The sequence below is a fragment of the Centroberyx affinis genome, unplaced genomic scaffold (genome assembly GCF_046629955.1).
Source record: "Centroberyx affinis isolate AG114_WGS23_722 - 3 ecotype Tasmania unplaced genomic scaffold, CSIRO-AGI_Caff_v1 ptg000997l_1, whole genome shotgun sequence".
NCBI lineage: Eukaryota > Metazoa > Chordata > Actinopteri > Beryciformes > Berycidae > Centroberyx > Centroberyx affinis.
In genome coordinates this window covers 256,960-276,895 of record NW_027279562.1, presented here as the reverse complement: position 1 = coordinate 276,895, position 19,936 = coordinate 256,960, and the positions used below count along the sequence as shown (strand labels likewise).

The window sequence follows — 19,936 nt, the reverse complement described above, 5'->3', positions numbered from 1 at the left end:
CAGATATCTATAAAGCGAGAAACATCTAAGACGGAGAATAGAGACCTAGACTACACTAAACCATAGGGGAAGGGTCTGGCATCATGCTGGAAGCACCATTGTTGCCATGGCAGCACCAACATAACACTTCAGATTCAGAGCAGTCTGACTGCTTCTTAAGGTGGAAAACAGTGCACTACAGAAGAATTAAGTTATGTGTACGGATGGGAGAGCTCCCATTTCCTTATTCACTACATAATTAGTGAGTGTACGCCATTATCTCATGGACTGAAAAAGAACTGAAACATTAGAAGTGGCAAATTTATCTTGTTTATTGCAATTCAGTGACTACTGCAAAAAATATAAATTTAGAAGATTAATAAGTTCAATTTATACCACAAAAGTTCACAGCCAGCCTTAGGCCCTAATGACAACATAGCTCAACATCACATTCATGACTGGACACTTATCTACAACTAAGACACAAGGAGGATGAAAAGGTGAATGAAAATAAACACATTACGACCAAAATGGCCCTCACAACACGTAAAATGAGTTAAATCCATTAAAAACAATAGTCAAACATAGGTTCATATAGGGATTTACAAAAATGGAAGCAAGGTTTGAGGAAATGACAAAGACAAAGTACAACAGGACAGAAAACCGTTCTTAACTAAAACAGAAACGTAACCTGGTCTTTTCACCCAAGCAACAAGCGGCATTGACGGTCGAGTCAGTCGGACTCGCACCGGCCGTAACGTTCAGACGCTCCAGGTCGCTCTGCCTCAGTTCAGCCACCTTGGTTAGAGAAAACGACGGACAACACCGACAGAAACTCAAGCACAGGTAGAGAGCCAACAGCAGGGGTCAGGGGTCATTCAGGCTGCACATGTGAGCGGCTTCAGGATCAATTTCAGCAAACGGTTCACACCGATGATGATGACTGCACAGACTCGGAGACGCAGCACAACGCATGGCGGCGGGGAAGACGGGGGGGCAACAGATTGTGTCGCTATCTACCAGCCAAAAGGGGAGTTGGGGCGGGGGGGGGGGGGGGGGGGGGGGGGGGGGGGGTTGGGGGTCACTGGGGGTTTTTAGCGTACATTAGAATGTTATCAGAGATGCAGGGAGAGGTGAGTTTTGGGGTGGGGGGAAAAAAAAACAAGATTTTCTCATTTTCTTCCTCTTTTTCCCACTTTAGTCCCTTGTTCTTGAACATCTGCCCTTGTGCTGTTGGAAGGGGTTGTAGAGAGGGACTTCAGCGTTTTGCTGGAGAAGCACTTCTGCTTCCCTGTGTAACAAATGAGAAATGTCTGATGAATACATGGAAATGGCATTACATCAGGTCATGTTCAGCATTAAAGGACTAGACAGATGTTTTAGGAGTTTGGCTCATTGGTCATTTTACCTATTATGTGACGAGGATTGGCAACAAAATCATCTCTGGTCTCATATAGCTCTGTCTGATGTGCATGCTAATGCTTTAGCATACAGTATGTTCAGTAATAGGTGATTAACATTATAAAGTATAAAGATAAACCTTTTAATCCAAAGTTGGTTTTATTCTGTTTTTGCCCTGTAGATTCAGAACTTCTGAAAACAAGCTCTCAATCTTCATCAGTAGTGAAGTCCATTATGAATCAACAGTGCAAAAAACTGTAGCTTTTTGTCAAATTTGACCAATCCCCTAAACAAGCCTGGCAGCTTTGGACGCAAGTCATTAAAATGACTCACTTTCAACATAATGTTAATCACCTACAATTACTGAACATACTGTATTCTAAAGCGTTAGCATGAGCACTGCACAGAACTATCTACCAGAGACACCGGAGATGATTTTGGTGCCAATCCTCTCATCAGATATTGGATAAGGAGACCAATGGGCCAAACTCCTAAAAAGTTGGACGAGTCCTTTAACAAGCAGGTTAGTACGCTTGTGGCCAATTTACAAGCCTGTAATGTATTGTTGATGCTGCACATTGGAGCCCATGATTTTCCAAGCAGGTTTTGCATCTTTTTAGCAATCTACAAGAAGCCTACATGTAAAAGTTAGGTCCTTTATATGTCCTCGAAGTAGCCAAAAGAGAAAATGGAATTGGACAGGAGATTGGATTGCAGTTTATTCACAGACTACAGGCAATTACATATTGTTTCACAGGCCCTGCGAATGTGTTTTCATTGTGAATTTAAGGCCGGCAGAGTCAGAACCTGGTTCCTGTTGGTTGTTTTGTCCCAAAGCTACAGATTAGACGACAAAGCTGTTTCCAAGAATAGATCGTGCTATTCCTTCACGCTCTCTCTCATTCAGATCAAAAAGTAGGATTTTGAAAAGCACAAAGATTATACAAATGAGACAAATCTTTGTGAAAAATGATTGAAAAGATAATCCATATTGTGTGAAGCCTTTGACTGCCTCATAAAGGAAGGCTGGGGAAAGAGCCTTTGTTCTAAGCCATTCTTACAGCCAACTGAGATGAAATTCATTATCTGTCATAAAAGAGAAAAAGTTAATTAATGTACGGCAACAGTTCTTAAATTCAAATTTGAAATGGAAGGCGCAAAACTGATGGAAACAAAGAGTGAAATACATAAAAAAGACTTCACTGAGGCTCATTTCCATTTGGACTGTGATGCATGATTATGTGTGGAAGAATAGGAAGTGATGGGGTGATGGCTCTAACTCAACCATAATCAGCCGTATCAGAAAGATTTAAAATAAGTGGCCCAGAAGTTTGTCATCTCTAGAGCTGTTCACTCTCCTGGCTTAGTGTCAACAATTCAGCCACCATAGCTGAGGATGCAGCCCCAGGGAAATTTTGATTTCTCTCCACCTAATTCCTAAACCAACTAATCTAAGGCACTGGCTGCCTAATTAAAACCTGACAGGGGGAACTGGCAGCGCATGACGGACACCACTCCTTTCTATGACGTATGAGAACAAATCAACAAACAAGAAGCTTCCCTGTAAATTGTAGTCAAATACTGGCACAGAGAGAGAGACCACATTAATATTATGAACTGCTTGTGACAGAGAGAGGTGCAGTATGCTGAAGCAGTGGTGAATATGGCAGCCTGAAACAAGTGATAGCAGAACTGCTGAGCTGAAGAGTTGGGTAAATGTCACAGTGCAGTCGTGACCGATTCAATGGCCTGAAACCTCCAGGGAGGCACTCTGAATGTCTTAGCCCACCTACTTATACCATGAGCCTGGAATTATGTGTTCCCATCTGGCTTCAGAGTGTGAAAGTGATTGAGTATTGAGTGTTTACACATGACAGCGAGCACATGTATTAGGGGAGGTGATTAACCACCAACATGTTAGAGGTACTTGAGTGCAGAAATAAATTTATTTAAAAAAATCTGTTTTGTGAATAACTCATTTTTGACCAAAACGTGAGATACACCCGTATAATTCCAAGGTCTGAATCTCTCTTTCTCTCTCTCTCTATCACATAAACACATGTGAACACACACACACCACTGTTTTGCCCACTCCCTTATTTGCACTTCATGAGAGGTATGTATGAGTAAACATACTGTATATCTCTTTTCCATGCATATCAACGTTGTAAATTTTATATCTAACCCCCAACAACACAAGTTCAAATTTCTCCTGGTGAATGAAGGCCATTCTGATCTCAATACAGTATTTTAGGGATCCCACCGTTATCAGGTATATCCAGTGATGCAGTGGTAAATATAAAGGTGGATAAACTATGACATCTGGTAATCATCATAAGCTAAACAACCAAACAACAACAACAAAAATTGATTACAAGTTCAGAAAAGGATTAATCTATGCTTTTGCTTCCTTAAAAGACTGTATCCTCACATAACTTGAATCAATGTGATACTACTTTCTATGATATATACTACATTATAAAAGCCTAAAAAGGTGGGTAAACTCTATTTCTGTACATGAAGACGTAGGTGAATTTAGTTTATGTGAGTTTACCCTCCACTACACCCATTGGTATTTAAGTTGGCATAAAAGAAGCGCATGATTAATGCAGGACGTCCTGCCAGGAATTGAGGCAACCCATAGACCACAGAAGCATGATGAACATTTTCTGCCCGAATAAGAAATAAGGGATTCATGTTCCATCACATCGTCGGACTAATGGGAAAATGAAGTGAGGTGTAAAATGACTGCCTCAAACTGCGTCCGACGCAACACTAAAGATCTTTGGATTTAACATGGATTTCTTCATTTGTTAAGGTGGGTGTGGGCCAGTTTTTAAGCCATGTTGTGTAGATAATGTCAGCAGCTAATGTGGTCAATTACCATCACTGTCTTTTTGTAAACACATCTGATTTGCACACTAGCTAACATATCGCTAGCATTAGTAGCTGTGATGTTAAAATTAACATCAGTTGCTTTTTCAAATTATCCTGCTGGCTTTAGCTAGCTAACAGTTAGTTCAGGTCAACTGAGCTGACTCTTCTCAAGCTACAACTCAGAGTGTATTTGCAGCAGAGTCTAAGGCTAAAGACAGTTTACTGCGTCACAGTAACCTACATTTGGAAATAAATTTACATAATCGGACCATTCATTTTAACTTATAACATTAATGAAGACATTATTGCACACAGCCAATTCTCCACTGGACCTTCATGACGGCACCAACATGTTTGACAAGAGATTGGTGACATCACTGCAAAGCCTCTATAAGATAACAACCCCTCGCAGGGTTGTGCATATGTGCTGCCATTCTATCCCCGTAAAGCAATTACAGTATGTTAGGCATTTGATGGATCTATATCAGAACTGGATCTACTACCTTCAGTGTTATATCTGCACTATTAATGCATAAAGCTTAGCATGCAGTTGGTGTAATGTAATCAGTCTTCTCTCTAGAAGCCTGTGATTATTCTGCCGCTGGTGCAATGATAATAGGATTAGGCTGTCTTCTAAGCATATCAATGTTGGAGTGAGTTAAACTGAAGTATGCCCTGCTTCACATATCAGTTACTCACTCTGCATGTGATATCATCACTGGGGCAGGAAAACAGGAGTAAGAAGAGAGATTAGACAAATATTCCATTTTCTATTCAAATTGACTTTCAGGCAAGAGGAAGCAGTGTAGATTACAGAGAGCAAGCGGAGACAAAGTAGAGAGGGAGGACTAGGAAATAACTTGGAAAGTGTCTGTTAGGTATTTCTGCAGTTTTTACCATTTTGAAGATCTTGGTCAGGGTGCCTTTGCCGTCCCCTGCACTGGCCTTCTTGCCTTTAGCGGACTGTGACTTCTGGTCGCCCTGGCAGAGAGGGAGAAGAGGATCAGGTCAGCGCATAAAAGGAGTGATGGAGATGTTTGGAACAGGATTAAGATGAGGTCGGCTTTTCCACAGAGAGGGTCAGGTTCATTTTCAATTCAATGGGGGATGAAAAATAAGAGAAAGAAGAGAGTGAAGGGAGTGTGGAATATAATGATATGACATCCCCCCTCAGAGTGTGCTTGGCACTGATGGATCAAATCTGCTCTCTACAAACCGAAATACTGGAGCAAAAATCCATCTCATTCATCGTCACAGGACTTCTTCTTAAATGGCTCTAATTTCATTCTACATTTTCCATACAATTATAGGCTATCTCATCTCTAGCTGGGCTTCCATCTACTTCCAAGTATTTTTATGGAAATTATGTTGTATGGAATTAGAGAAGCTGAATGAAAATGGCACATTTTGAGAACATGTTGTCAGTTTTGCCAAAAAGTTTTTATGCTCCCTTGACAATTATTTGTTGATAAAGAAATTATACGATAAATAGTTATTTTGTTGAAACGGCTGAAAAGTAGCTTTGGATTTCTGAATTGTTGACTAAAATATCTGTTCACCATGACCTATACATGTTGTTTCTAACATGTATAAGTCTCTATCATGGTTATATGACTGTTAGCTACATTTATTTGTTTTCATTTTCAGATAGCATGAAATATAGTGAACATTAGCTGCCACTAAAGAACAATAGCAACTTGCCCAATACTAACTGAAATACTCCTGAACGACTTTGGACAGTTGGATGGAAACAGCTTGTGTGAAAATGAATTACAGGAATTGTAGAAGGGTGAATGTTATTTCATGATCCGTTCCCTTAGAAAAGGACTCAGGAAAGATACTGTCCCAGGAGAGACATCTGAGCCATTTTCTCTTTTACCCCCAACCACCCACACACCCTTCTGCTGCTTCATGACTCACAACACACACACACACAATGAGAAGGCCCTAAATTTAGTGCTGGTAACGCTGCCAGATGAAGCTGCAGGCAACTAAATATAGAAGGTGATAATGAATAATAATGTACTTCAGGGTATTCACTTCAGCCAGTGATATTTATGAAACAAAATGAAGAACAAAATGATGACGGTGTCATCAGAATATTGAATAAGTGCACACGCTATGGATAACTCAAGCTGCAAAGCTACAAAATGGGAATGTAATATTTGAAGATGGGCTGAAATTGAAGGGAAATGACGGCGTTATCGTTGATGTATGTGCGGATTACAAAGCCTAAAGCGCTGGATGGAGACTAAATGGAGATCGAAGGTGAGCTATTCATCCCAAGTCACAGGCGTCATGCTCTAGAGCTGTTTGAGGGGGCGCCAGTGGCCTCATTTTAGCATTTCCTTCTCAGGTGAAGCCTTATGGTACTGGACTTGCCCCCTCAGTGTCACTGGGCATGGCACCCTCTGTGTTTTCGCGCTTTTCGAACCACCTACCAGGCCTATCTTGGCTGCTAGTCCTCTCCACTGGACATGCAAAGAGACAAGAGACAAGGAGAGGAGGTAAAAGGACAGGGGGGTGGGGGGCAGATAGAAATGTGGGTCTTACTCAGAGCAAAGGCAAGATGGGGAGGAGAGGAGGCAGGTGGGAGGGTCCGTCCGGGGGTGTAGGAACAGGTGCAGGGAGAGCGAGGTGAATGGGGGGCAAAGAGGAGCAAGGCAGGCGATCACATCGGAAAGAGCACAAGTTCAGTGACATTCAGCACAATATAGCAACAAAGCCAAGACATGCAGTATGTGACACAGAAAAAGAGCAAAACATCTTAAACTATTTTGTTCCTGTAGAATTAAATATATTCAACTTTGCTTTCAGGAAGGCTTCTAATACAGTATATTGGATTGCCGATGTATGGGGCTGATATTGAACTTCTATTAAAAATCATATATCAGCCAGTCAGTGTCATCCACTTCTGATGGAGCTGAGCTGAGAGTTTGAATGATTACATGTTTTTTATAGAATTGATCAATACTACACTGGTTGTCTATGGGAAGCCCTGAACCTGAATTGATCCAACATTGTCATCACATTCCATACAAGTATGCATGTTACTGCTATCCTGAGTTTTAGTTTGAGAGTTTTAGTGTCCCATGATGGTCTAAATGCTGTTTCAGCAGCTTTTCCACCCTGAATAGAATTCTGGGAGAAACAGTGAATACTTTGAATTTCTTTGATTTTTTTGGCATGAAAATGTTCAAATTTTTAGGATTCTCAATATTGACAAAAAAATAAAAAAATATTGGTCTCGGCATCAACCTTCAAAAACCCTTATCTGTCAAACCTTAGTTTCAAGTAATTATCAAAAAGAAATATTAATAAAACCACTTTATAGAATCCATCAGGGTTTCTCCTACAAGGACACAAAGGGCTTTGATTTTTTATTTTATTTTATTTTATTTTTGAACTAGAAAAAAAGCTGCAAGATAAAGTAGACTCACCCTAGACTTGGGAGGGGCAGGAGACACCTGAGAAGGAGTTAATCACAGAAAGTAAGAGAGACGTTTGACAGCGTTAGTGATGGAGCAGCTGAAGAGAGGTGGCAACACAGCAAAGAGACAGACATGGAGGGGACATTGTGGAAGAAAGGGCCACAGAGGTAACACTGCTGTGCTGCAGCACTTTGGAAACTCTGTGTTTAGATACTGCAAGTGCTATAGAAATAAAGTTTGTTATTATTATCACTGTTACTATTACTCACGATCGTCCGGAAGAAATGAACCACAGCGTTCTCCGCTCCACGCTTACGAGGGGAAGCTGCAGAAGCTTTCTGAGGAGCCGGAGAGAGAGCACCTCGGAAAGATCCCTGCAAGGAAGGAGAGGAAAGGAAAGGAAACGAGGGGAAAGGAAAGGAAAGGAAAGGAAAGGAAAGGCAAGGAAAGGAAAGGAAAGGAAAGGAAAGGAAAACAGATGGAGGCAAAAGAGAGGAAAGGAATGGAAATGAAAGGAAGGGAAAGAAAGGGGCGAGAGGAAAGGAAACACAACATATGTTAAATAGATGCCGCATATTTATGCACATTGCAAAAAATCTTTTCATCCTATCCTTAATATGCCATATATCACTCCAGTAGTATCAAGATAATGACACTTGATTCAAGAAAATTCTTCAAAGTTGATTTGTGCTAGAAACGAGTGACATTATCTCACCGCAGTGACAGATTCTTCCCACTTGTTTGAAGAAAAAGGGACTAAATGAGCTGTGAAAGGAATACAGCGAGAGACTGTCCCATTGGTCAACTTACCTGTTAAGAACAAAGACACCAAAACCATCCATGTACCCCTGGCAAATTGTTGGCTACAGTGCTCCATGCTAACACTTTAGCATACACTATGTTGAGTGACAGTAGCCATTAGCATTATCTCAAAAGTGAGAAAAGATTATTTCATTTTAAATGTAGGCTATTAATCTATTAGTCATATAATAAAAATTATTAGCACCTTTTATTACTAAAAGGTCAGTCCTACTTTGGTTAATGCTAGTGGCCGACTATCACTTAGCATAGTGTCTGCTAAAGCCAATGATTTACCAGGGACATATGAATGATTTTGGCGTCCATGTTCTCATCACTTAATGCTGCAACATGCATTCATTATCAGTCTGTGTTCATGCCTAAATCCACTGTTTGCCTGAAATTGGCTTTTCAGTCATGTTGTACCATGTGATGTGGGCGTGGCCAGCAGTGAGTTGGGTTGCGGCTGTCAAGGTGAAGCTAGCGGCCACAGCACCACCTCAGCCTCAGACTAGAGGCCATTTCAAGCTGTACAATACACTTCCCATCTCAAGGAGAGTTACGCATTGTAACTTTAACAGGTAAGTTAACCAACAAGCCAATCTCCCTGAAACGTTGTGTATTGCTGTAGATATGTTTTGCACTACACATACATCCTACCATAGTAGGATGTATGTTTTTTCAGTCCTGAAGCTGGGAAAACATTCAGTGCTGCTGAAAAGTTTCCTCTCCATAGTAAATGGCCTGTTTACTCCCACCCACCCCCGCCAGATAATCACCCAGCCCATTAACAGCAGCCTCACGTCACACACAACACCTACCTTGATAACCTTTCACCAAAACTTGCAAAAAACCTTTGGCTGTGAGTCATTAAAAACCAATTAAAATGGCAGAAATGAACAATTAAAGGTCAATAGCTCTCCCCTGACTTTTAGCCCTGAATAACACTCTGTCCAAAGCTGTCCAATAAAACACAAAAAAGTGAAGTCCTCTATCAACCCCTGCAGCCAGCGCAGGGATGAGAAAGGTTAAAATAAAAATGGAGTATGATTTTTGCTATAGCTAACTCCAGCAAAACTAAAGTGGAATATTTTGTTGTGTGTGCATGTGCGTGTGTGTGTGTGTGTGTGTGTGGGGGGGGGGGGCATGGGAGAAAAAAACCTCATTTCCACCTCCTCAGTAAAAGCGGTCTTTTCAGCTTACGTTATGTTATCCAATCCTTTGTGTGACCCCATTAATGTAACAGGGAAAGTGGAGGGTGGGTGGTGGCTGATTCACCTTTCATTATCTCACATCAAAGAACTTTAAGGTAACCAACAAAGAGGGGGGGGGGGACTTTCACCTCATCCACCTCATCCACCATTTACATGCTGCGGTGCACAGAAAGCGTTGGATTACATGTCACCCTCATTGTCTTTTATGGCTTTCATAAAAATGGAACAACGAACAATTAGGTCAGCTCAGAGAGGAAATACACACAGCTACCACAAAAGAAGAAAAAAATAGTTTCTACCTACAGTAGAGCACGATCCATCCAAATGGATACCTAGATGGACAATCGTAGTTTAGGATTCATGAAACAAAAGGACAAAAACCCAAATATCCAGTAAATTTACAGCATATGAGTGATTTTATCCAAAGTTGAGCACAAATATTTGTCGTTCCATTGTTTATGTCTGCTTATGTCTTTTCCAGCTGTGTGGCTGGCTCAAACAGAGCCAGTGCTTCGTTAGTGAATCCTACCGCCTAATGATGTCCTCCTCTGCTGACACAAAGCTACACAAAGCTGTGTGAGTGTGTGCATTTGTGTGTGTGTGTGTGTTTCTGCATGCCTGTGTGTGTTTTCAGCCTGGGTGCAGCCAGAATTGAAAGCAGAAATGAAAGGGAAAATAAAAAAGGAGGGCGGCCGGCATCGTGTCTCTCTGTTGGAGAAAGCAGAAGAGACGAGGAAGAGCTGGAAGAGGAAATAGAAGCTAAGAGCCTGTAATGCTGTTTTGCTGGTCCAGTGTCAATTTCAGCCCGTCTCCCCTTTGATGTGAATGAGTCGCTCCTGTCCTCTCCATCTCTTCTCTTCTCTTCTTTTTTTCTTCTCTCTCAGTTTTCCCACTGGCTGTGGAAATCCTTGAATATCATGGAATTTTGAGAGGTTGTATTCCAGACAGGGAATATCAGGGAATTTTACCAACAGGAATATAGCATTATGTGCCATTATTAGCTGCTGGGTTTCAGCCCGACTGGAGTTAACTGTCAACCCTGTTCCCCTGTCATGATGATGTATTAAACATCAGTCCATTAATGCAGATTTATGAATGCACCGCAAACTCTCAATGTTTACATGAGCTATGTTTGCATCCAAATGTCAAGCGGATTTTACACAAACATTTGAAATGTCACAAACAATAACATGCAAATTAGGTTTCCATCAGCTGGGTCGAAGCAAACAAAATGTTTTTCTGGACATCAGAAAGAAAAACGGGAAGAGTCTTTCAAGAATTGATTAGTATTGGACAGGTTGTTATTGTTCTGTAGTATCAGCTAATATTGGTCATATTTCACTCTTATATCTGGAGACGAAAACAAAGAAATACAATATACTTACAAATAGGAGAAACAATATACTAAACATTTGATTCAAAAAACAAATCAAAGGATGAATAGAAACACAAATTAAAATGAGCCTGAACCAAGTTAATCTCTAATCAGAACTCTGTTGCACTTTGAAATGAGATGCCAAGACTTTTCTCCCCACTGAGTCTAAATTAATGGATTCACATTCATCCATGTCTCCAGGAAACAAGAGAAGCGAGCGACTATAATGGCAAGCTGTTAGTGGTTGAATCTGAATATAACAATAAACAAGGGTGGACAGACATCTTATAGTCATTTCAGACCGTGCAAAGCCACTTTTCAACTGCTGTGTAATGAGCCTGAAGCTCATCAGGCAACCCTGCCAAGCCTACACTATTACTCATTCGAATGAGTTCCCGGCGCTATTTATCGGGTAAATTCTTTACCGACGAAAAAATGTCCCCTTGAAGCAAAAATAAAAGCTCTTTTGGTGATATTGAGGATGTGTTATCATAATCTGAAATGTTAGAATTCATAAAAGAAACACAGCTTAAATGTTGCTGCTCTGTCCAGGCCAGACAAGGCCTTGTTATCTCAAGACACCAAGTGGAGTGTGTTGGTTTCAGACTCTCACTTCAATGGTGTCCTTTCAGGATAGAAGAGAGCAAGGCAGCAGTCACTGATTTCTGTCTGATGTCTGAATAGAAAGGGATGTGTGTGCATGAGTGTGTGTGAGTGTGTGTGTGTGTGTGTAAAAGACAGAGAGAGAGAGAGAGAGAGAGGGAGAGATAGACAGAGAGAGAGAGAGAGAGAGAGAGAGAGATGGGGTGGTGGGGTGGCAGAGAGAGTCATCAAAAGCTCATTCTCATCTGCCTGAACGTGGACAAATGTTTTGTTTCACACCAAAAATAAAATATCTGTAACACACACACACTCACACTCTCTCTCTCTCTCTCTCTCTCACACACACACACACACACACTGTCATCGCTGAGCTCAGGTTCTCTCTCATGTCTCTGCTGTAATTCATCCATTTCAGATGCACATATCGTATGAGTGGAGAGAATAATGGGGGGAAGTGAGGGAGATCAGGATTCAGGACACAGATGCATTAACCATGTATTCATGTGCTGTAGCTTCTCCAGAGGTGCTGGTTAATGGTCTCTTCTGAGGTCAGAGGTCACAGCCTGGCCAGGAACCCACTTCATTATGAATGGTGCTCAATAATTAATCCTGAACACATGATTAAGACTGAGCAAAGAAAAGATATGGAGAGTGTGGATAAAGATGTTAAAGTAAACACTCACACACTCTCTTTCACCCTCTCTCTCTCTTTGTTAAAGCAGCCAATTGTACATGAAAGCACTTTCCCTCTTCATGTAAAAATGTATTCATGGTATTCAAGCAAATTTGTGGATTTTGTTTTTTCTGTTTATCACTTATAATGAATCTCTAAGTGCTGGTGCAGCAGGACAAGCAACAACTGTGTTGCAGATTAGCATCCGCTCACTTTGTGCATTAAAGTAGTTTGGACCATTGGTCACTTCACCCAATATGTGATGAGAGGATTGGCACCAAAATCATCTCTGTGTTTCTGGTAGTTAGCTCTGTCTGGTGCACATGCTAACGCTTTAGCATGAAGTATGTTCAGTAATTGTAGGAAACTAGGCTTATCACAAGTATGAAGATAAACCTTTTAGTAGCCTAATTCAAAGTTGGTAATGGTTTTTATTCTATGATCTGTAGATTCATAACAAAATCTCAATCTTCATCATGAGTGAAGTCAAATAAAACAAGTTACACCCCAAGTGCATTCTTTTTGCAGAATTTTAGGTCTATTTTACCAATCTCATAAACAGGCCTGACAGATTTAAACTTGAGTTATTAATATTAACTAACCATCCAGCCTTAGAGCTGCTACAAGTTCTCATTTTCTCTCTGTTACTTAACATACTGTATGCTAAAGCGTTAGCATGCACACTGGACAGAGCTATCTACCAGAAACACAGAGATGATTTTGGTGGCAATCCTCTCATCACATTTTGGGCAAGGTGACCAATGGGCCAAACTCCCAAAAAGTCCTTTAACTTTTGTACTGAATTATGTGTTGAGATTTTTTCCTGACTGGTGACCTTAATTTTGAGTGATCTGTTACCTAACTTGCACCACAGAGGGGGAAGAAAGGAATGGAATTATATTCATGTTCAAGTCTTTGGAGTTGTTTGTCGAACAAACAATCTTTCAGGTTACTGAGCCAACATGATCTCACACAAATATATGAAATGAACATGAACTGTGCTGAGCAGAGGCCGCACCGGGCCAATCAATCCAGCTGACAACAACATTGACTGACAGTGGAGAAACCAAAACAAGCAGCTGCAGCTTGCTGTTCACCTCAGGAGGCAATCAAGCTTTGGTGGCTTGTAATTAAGCCACAGATTCCAGAATTCTCTTGGGGACCCGCCTCTCTAGTGGGTCCACTCCCCCAGTGGATATTTTCTTGCAAAATGGTTCATTTAATGCAATTTTCCAGGAATTTTAACTTGCTTTTAAGGTTAAACAAACACCAAAGAAACACTGCATATACGACTATACAGTTGTTAACTTGAATGTTAAAATGATAAAGTTAAAGATCTTATAACAAACCTCTATTATATTTGAATGGAATTATTTTATGTAATTATAATTTGATGGAAGATTTCCATAGTGAAGTCAAACATGCTTACAGTGTTGCACAGTGTCCTGTCTGACAGCTTCTGCATCACTATGGATTTGGGGTTTGGTTGGTCTGGCTGCTCTCTGCTGTCTCCATGGCCCTGACTCCCTCTATCTCTTACTTTCCTTGCTAAAATATTGATAGAATAGACAATACCTTTAAATATTTATATTCATATTTTAGCATTTCCTTGTTTGAAGATGATCATACCCGGGTATCAGTATTTTCTGCCACTTCCTTCAAAACTGGCTCAATTTCCTCTTCCAGCTCTCAAAATACCAACCATTAATATTTATCATACAATAGCAGAGGAGGAGTGTTTTCAGTGAACCACATGGCTCTGACATAATAGTCCTTATCACTGCTGTAAATTAATGCACCAGGTTGACTTGCTTACAAATAGAATGATATTGTGTACAAGTGTACTAGTTAAGAGATGGGCATCACTTTTATATGATGGCATCAACAACAGCTTTAGCAAAACCAGGAATACATTTATTTTAACTTTATTACTCTACATCATCTAATCAGCTCAACATCTGAGGCTGATCCTCCTGCCTCCATGTGGCTGTTAGAAACCAAACCAGCTGTTCAGGCGGCCAAAACGTTGTACAACCACTGGTACTGTTCTGTATTGCTTTTGTCAGAGATTGAAGAAAAAAAAATCAACCTGTACGCTCGTTCTGTTGTCAAATTCGCTCCTGGCATGATGGTAGAACTGATCAAAAAACATGAAAAAACATCAGTTTGTGATAACTGTACTAAAAACATACGTTTAGCGAGTAGCGAATGCCACTATGTAGGTCCTGTTATAGGCCTATAGCTCAAACACAGAAATGAATGCATGAGTAATATTTGCACACTTCATTTCTACATACACAGAGTGGACGGTGCACCTTTCTTTCTTTAATTTGGGACTGATAGATAATGCATAGTCAATTATGCAGTACCGGCCACTCGCGGCTTGTGTTTAAATTGAATCAGAATACATATTAGTAGTCAGAGTGCATCTAAACTCCCACATTCTTTGATTTCACTTCCAGTAAGTAATTAACAATAGAGCAATATTTTCATATGCTCAGGCTGTCTCGATGCCTTTAACAAACAAATCACAGGATGAATATAAACACACAGTTTCGCATCATAAATATGAAATTAAAATGAGCCTGAACCAACTGAATCTCTAATCAGAACTCTGCAGCATTTCGTTGGAGGAATAACCCACATTAAGCAAATGCTCAACGTTGATTGTAGGCCTTTAGACACACTTTGAATGATTCAAATGAGGAGATACCAAGACTTGTCTCCTGGCTAAATGAATCGATTCACATTCAAGGAAACAAGAAAAGTAAGTTACAACAATGACAAAATTGTCGGTGGTCTAATTGTATTTCTTGTGTGATCACAGTATTCTGACCTTCAAGTGAACAAGCTTTGAATAAAAATCCACTGAAAAACTATTTATAATGTAAAACCTTCCCTCTGAGTAGACAATAAAATCCCATTTTCTTTGCTTTTTTCTCTACTCACTATTTCATTTTATGCTTACAAATGAGTCAAGCAAATCATGCAGTAGCTACTTTATGCTGTGTGAGTTGAGCTAAACAATAGCTACACTTTCTGTTGGACCTTCTCTAATAACTCCTTTCGTTTTCCAGCTCCTATGTATTTCTGTGATGGATTGAACATGGCTGGCACAATGCAATAGATTGAATTGTCACATAAAGTGTAAAATCTTCCAGGGGGGGTTTCCATAAAGCAAGAAGTTAAGCCAGGCATATTTCAGTAAATCAGGCTTATTTTCAAGAAATTCAGTTCCACAAAGAAGGTATAAGCCCAAGCCAAGTAACCATGGAAACTGATCCTTCCAGACCAGCCTGGTCCTGGCCAGGATAGTTTTCAGGCTTAGCATGAACATAAGCGAACATATGTATGTAACTTATGAACAGTCAAATCCAAAATAAAAGTTATATTTGTTTTGTTAATCTTTGACAATTTGACATTAGGCTACAGTTGTACCAAGGTTAGGCTAGTCCACTTAAAATGTATTGCATTTCATTTTATAGGCCTACCTGTAATTTCTAGATTAGATCACATATTAATATCAAAGGTGCCTGTTTAAGGATTATTTCAGCACATTTCTGCTGCATTAGACAGTTCACAGTGAAGAGACACTAAAAAATAGCAGGGAAACAGGACTCAATTTTCACATGGGATTTGAATCCAGAGTGCCTCTGTTGCAGAGTTTGTGCACACCGCTGATCTACAATATCCTACTAAATTCTCTCTTTGGCTTTGTTTGTGATGATTGTTTTGCCTTTTTTTTTGGCTATAATATTATGATTCATCATACAACTTGATTAATATCTGCTGCTCTGCTGTATGGTATTGGTATTGTTGTTTTAACCACTTGGGCATAAACTAAGAAACATCATTTGCAACACCACTTGGGGAAAGGACAGGTAGTAACATTATAGACATAAAATCAGAGGGATTGGGCAGACATTGTTGGCCTGTTGTTAGCAGAGCAGTTAAAATGACTCATCATACTCTTACAACAGAAAGGGAACCAAAAGATAGAGAGACATCAAACCAAACATGAATTAAAAATAACAAAGAGAGTGCTGAGGGTGTTGTTAAAGAGTTTTAATCAAGCAATAATCCAAAAGCTTAGAACAGGATCAGGTTAGGAACAGGTCACCGGTCACAACAGGTCACAGGAAATACAAACGGTTACAAGCATCGATTGGAAATTTGAAAGCATTACAAAACAGGGATCAGCATTGATCCACTCCTGGTTCAAACAGACAAACTGTACACACTCTCTGACTGGGTAAAAGACACGTGAACCTGAGGTCAGCTAAACTTAGCTGATGTGAGGGGGAGCCGCCCCCCTCCATCCAAGACACTGGGGTAGAGTACAGTATCATATGAGTTTTGGTTGTGAACACGAGCTGTTCGGCTAAAGCCTGCATCATATCATCTCTCCTGCATTCTATGGCTAATTCTCTCCACCATTCAACAAATTACTATGCAAATTAAGGCCAACAATATTCATTTTTCATTATGGGTTTCAATTCCTGCTTGAATAGCTAATGCGCACGCAAACTTAGTTATCCCTCCAATTAGCACATCATGATCCGTGTAATCTGAAATGATCAAGAAACCTGTTAGTATTCACATGCAGTCGTTTCATGTCCTGAGGCTCCACCATTTAATTATGTCGTTTTTGGTGCCATTTCACAACTGGTGAAATAGATCTGAAATATCTTAACAGCTGTTCAAGGCCCAGACTCTGGCCTGGACTGAAAACAACAAAACAAGGTAGACATAACCCAATAAATAACTCCAATGAATGAATGTGGAAAGTAAGCGATGCTAAGAATAAGGGATCAATGGTTGTGAATGGCTCCAAGCCAGCCAAACATTAAAACAGTTCAGCATTACTCAAATTAACATGCATATTCAAGGGCCGATAAAAAAAATGGTGACACTGTCTTACCACAATCCCCTCTAATACTGCGGTCTATCTTTATAATAAAAAACAAATATGCATGAGGAATGTCTGAGGAAAATCTGCGTATACAGACAGGCTGGGTTGATCAGAAGTTGAGCTAGAAAATATCTGTCTTCATGTTGAATTCTTTCTGGAGAAAATTTGTTCACAGCAGAAAGTGATTACAGATTATTTTCTGCTCGAGGCAACGGAGGTGGGGCAAACCTGTCTGTAATGTACTTGAGATATAACACTCGTCTTTGAAGGCAAACCCTTGGTGAAAACATAAATACATTTTGTACAACATTAACTTTTTTTATAAACAAGTAATCAATGTAGAAAGCAACACACAATTTTCTGGCGTAAAGAATGAGAAAATCAAAGACATACTGCAGCAAATTGGTAACTAGCCTAATGTTAAACGATAGCTTCACAACTTGTTCATTTGACAATATTTTCCCTGAACATTTTAAGAGAAAAAAAATCCACAAAAGCAAAAAAATATCCGATCAGTAGGACAGAGGCTAAAGAAAAGATTCATAGCACATATAAAATAATTTTTATCCTGCATCTTGCATTGAACACCTTTCATGGTTGACATAAGGCTTGGGAAAATGCATATTTTCATACTGTTAAGTGACCGCTTTGCAATTACTCGCCAAAACAGTCAGTCCAGCAGCGCTGACTAGCTCTCTGCAAGTTTGGAAAAGCTGGACAACAAAGCTTAGAATGGAAGAGAACTTTGTCACTACATACTGTAGTTCACTGTACCAAACATTTCCTATAAAACCATAATCAATAATGTTTCTCTGCGCTTTTCAACTGTTAAATGAACAGACGTGATTCATGATGAAACACTTTCACCTGCTGTTTCTGACGGCACTGAGAGAGGCTTTGGGATTTAGCGTTAGCACGTAGCAGTAGTGTTGTCATGATAACCCAAATTTCAATACTACTTCGATACTGTGGTGAAAGATTGAATTCAATATTGAATTTTAGAAACGTTCGACACTTTCACCAAGTGTGTTCTGCAGGCTGAAACTTCGCCTCCAGAGGGCGGAAACATGTGCACTGGAATAGTTAAAGGAAAAAGGAGGATTGGAATAGACAGAGAGTCTGGCTCTTAATAGTGGACTGCAGCAAAATTCAGCGAACATGGTAACAGTATCAAACAGTCCACTGCATCCTGAATTGGATCCCATTCCACCTAAACTGGTTGACAAACTGGTGCCAAGAGCCAAATATGGAACAATTTCACTTAAGAGCCGACAAGGAAGAACACCCAAACTACATTAAAACTCCTGTGCAAAAGCTGCTACACAGCTGGCCCGGTCCATGCGGTTAACACACTGCTTGATGTTTCCGCTGTGGTATCGTAGTAGTATTGAATTTTTAAGACATTAAACTTAGTATTGGTCAAAATTCTGGTCTTGTGACAACACTACACTGCAGAGTAAGAAACAGCAACCCAGGCTCAAATGCCACATTATCACTTTTCTGCAAGAGTAACTCGTTCTCGTACTCTACAGGATGCAGCTTGTTGTGTTTTATATATTCCCCGAACAGGGTCTGATAATATGTTCCTACTCTAAAATATAGAATTATATGATAATATACATTTTATAATTTCTCTTTGATCATATATAGAATAAAGTGATCATGGACCAGTCTTTGGAAGCGACTTCACAGACTGCTGCAATGTGTTCATGCAAAGCCTGCTGTGTACGGTGTACCTGCCTTCTGGTTGACACATCACAGTTGTTAAGAACCTGTTCCAGACAGCGTTATCAAAGAAATGACTCCTAACGCTGCACAGAGAAGCCATACTGCATGAGTTATAACTCTCTACAATGTACCCAATAGCTGTAGGAAGTCCAAATAATGTACCAATAGTAATGTACCATACCAAACAGTATGGGCATAAGTGTCCCCATCAAATCTCCCAGATCACGCTCTTGGGAAGTACCTGAAACACAGCTGTCCTTGACTGCGGTTTGACAAATTTTCAAATAAACACACTAGGAGCAACCAGCATTAGGGGAGGAACAAGTGAACAATCCCACCATTCACTTCTGCCATGATGACTACACCATGTACAACAGATATCATATACATATATATATATTTATCATATTTAACTCAAGAGAATACTGCTTCTGATGTCAGTACCATTCAAATGAAGAAAAACAAAACAAAAATATAATTTTTTATCCTTTGATGACTCAAAGTCACAGCCTCTGTAATACAGAAAACAGAAACCCCACCCAAAGCCATTATCCAGTGTCAATACGTAACCTATAATGCCAATTTTAACGTGAATAAGCACATCTTAGGACAATGTCAAACTTTGGTACATCGTAAGAACAACAGTAAAACCCAACACAAATAATATATGAGAAATATGTTGCAACAAATTCCTACAACTTCCCATAAAGAATCATAAGTAAAAAGTGGTTCTGGGTATGGAAAAGCAGAATAAACTGTGATACTTGAGGATTGAGTTTTCATAGCAACTCTCCCTCCTTCCTCACCTTGCTCTTCCTCTTCTTGTCGCCTCCAAAGAACTTTCCAATCTGATCCAGGAGGCCGGGGTTCTTCTTCCTCCGGCCCAGCCCGAAGGCGGCCTGTGCAGAGCTGCTTGCTGATGCCATGGTAGTAGTTTGCGTTGGG

At 40.1% G+C, this 19,936-nt stretch overlaps 1 protein-coding gene across 2 annotated transcripts; it reads right to left on the bottom strand.

Moving 5' to 3' along the window:
- Positions 1-1,072: 1,072 nt before the first annotated feature.
- LOC139646786 (myelin basic protein-like) lies at positions 1,073-19,928 on the bottom strand. 2 transcript variants are annotated; one of them, XM_071522507.1, is made up of 6 exons: positions 19,798-19,928; positions 7,958-8,062; positions 7,698-7,724; positions 6,699-6,728; positions 5,155-5,238; positions 1,073-1,270 (listed from the first exon to the last, which is right to left on the bottom strand). In XM_071522507.1, the coding sequence occupies exons 1-6, from the start codon at positions 19,915-19,917 to the stop codon at positions 1,238-1,240; spliced, it is 399 nt and encodes a 132-aa protein (XP_071378608.1). In that variant the 5' UTR covers positions 19,918-19,928; the 3' UTR covers positions 1,073-1,237. The 2 variants fall into 2 exon arrangements, with proteins under 2 accessions (XP_071378608.1, XP_071378607.1); XM_071522506.1 differs by lacking the exons at positions 6,699-6,728; positions 7,698-7,724.
- Positions 19,929-19,936: the final 8 nt, after the last annotated feature.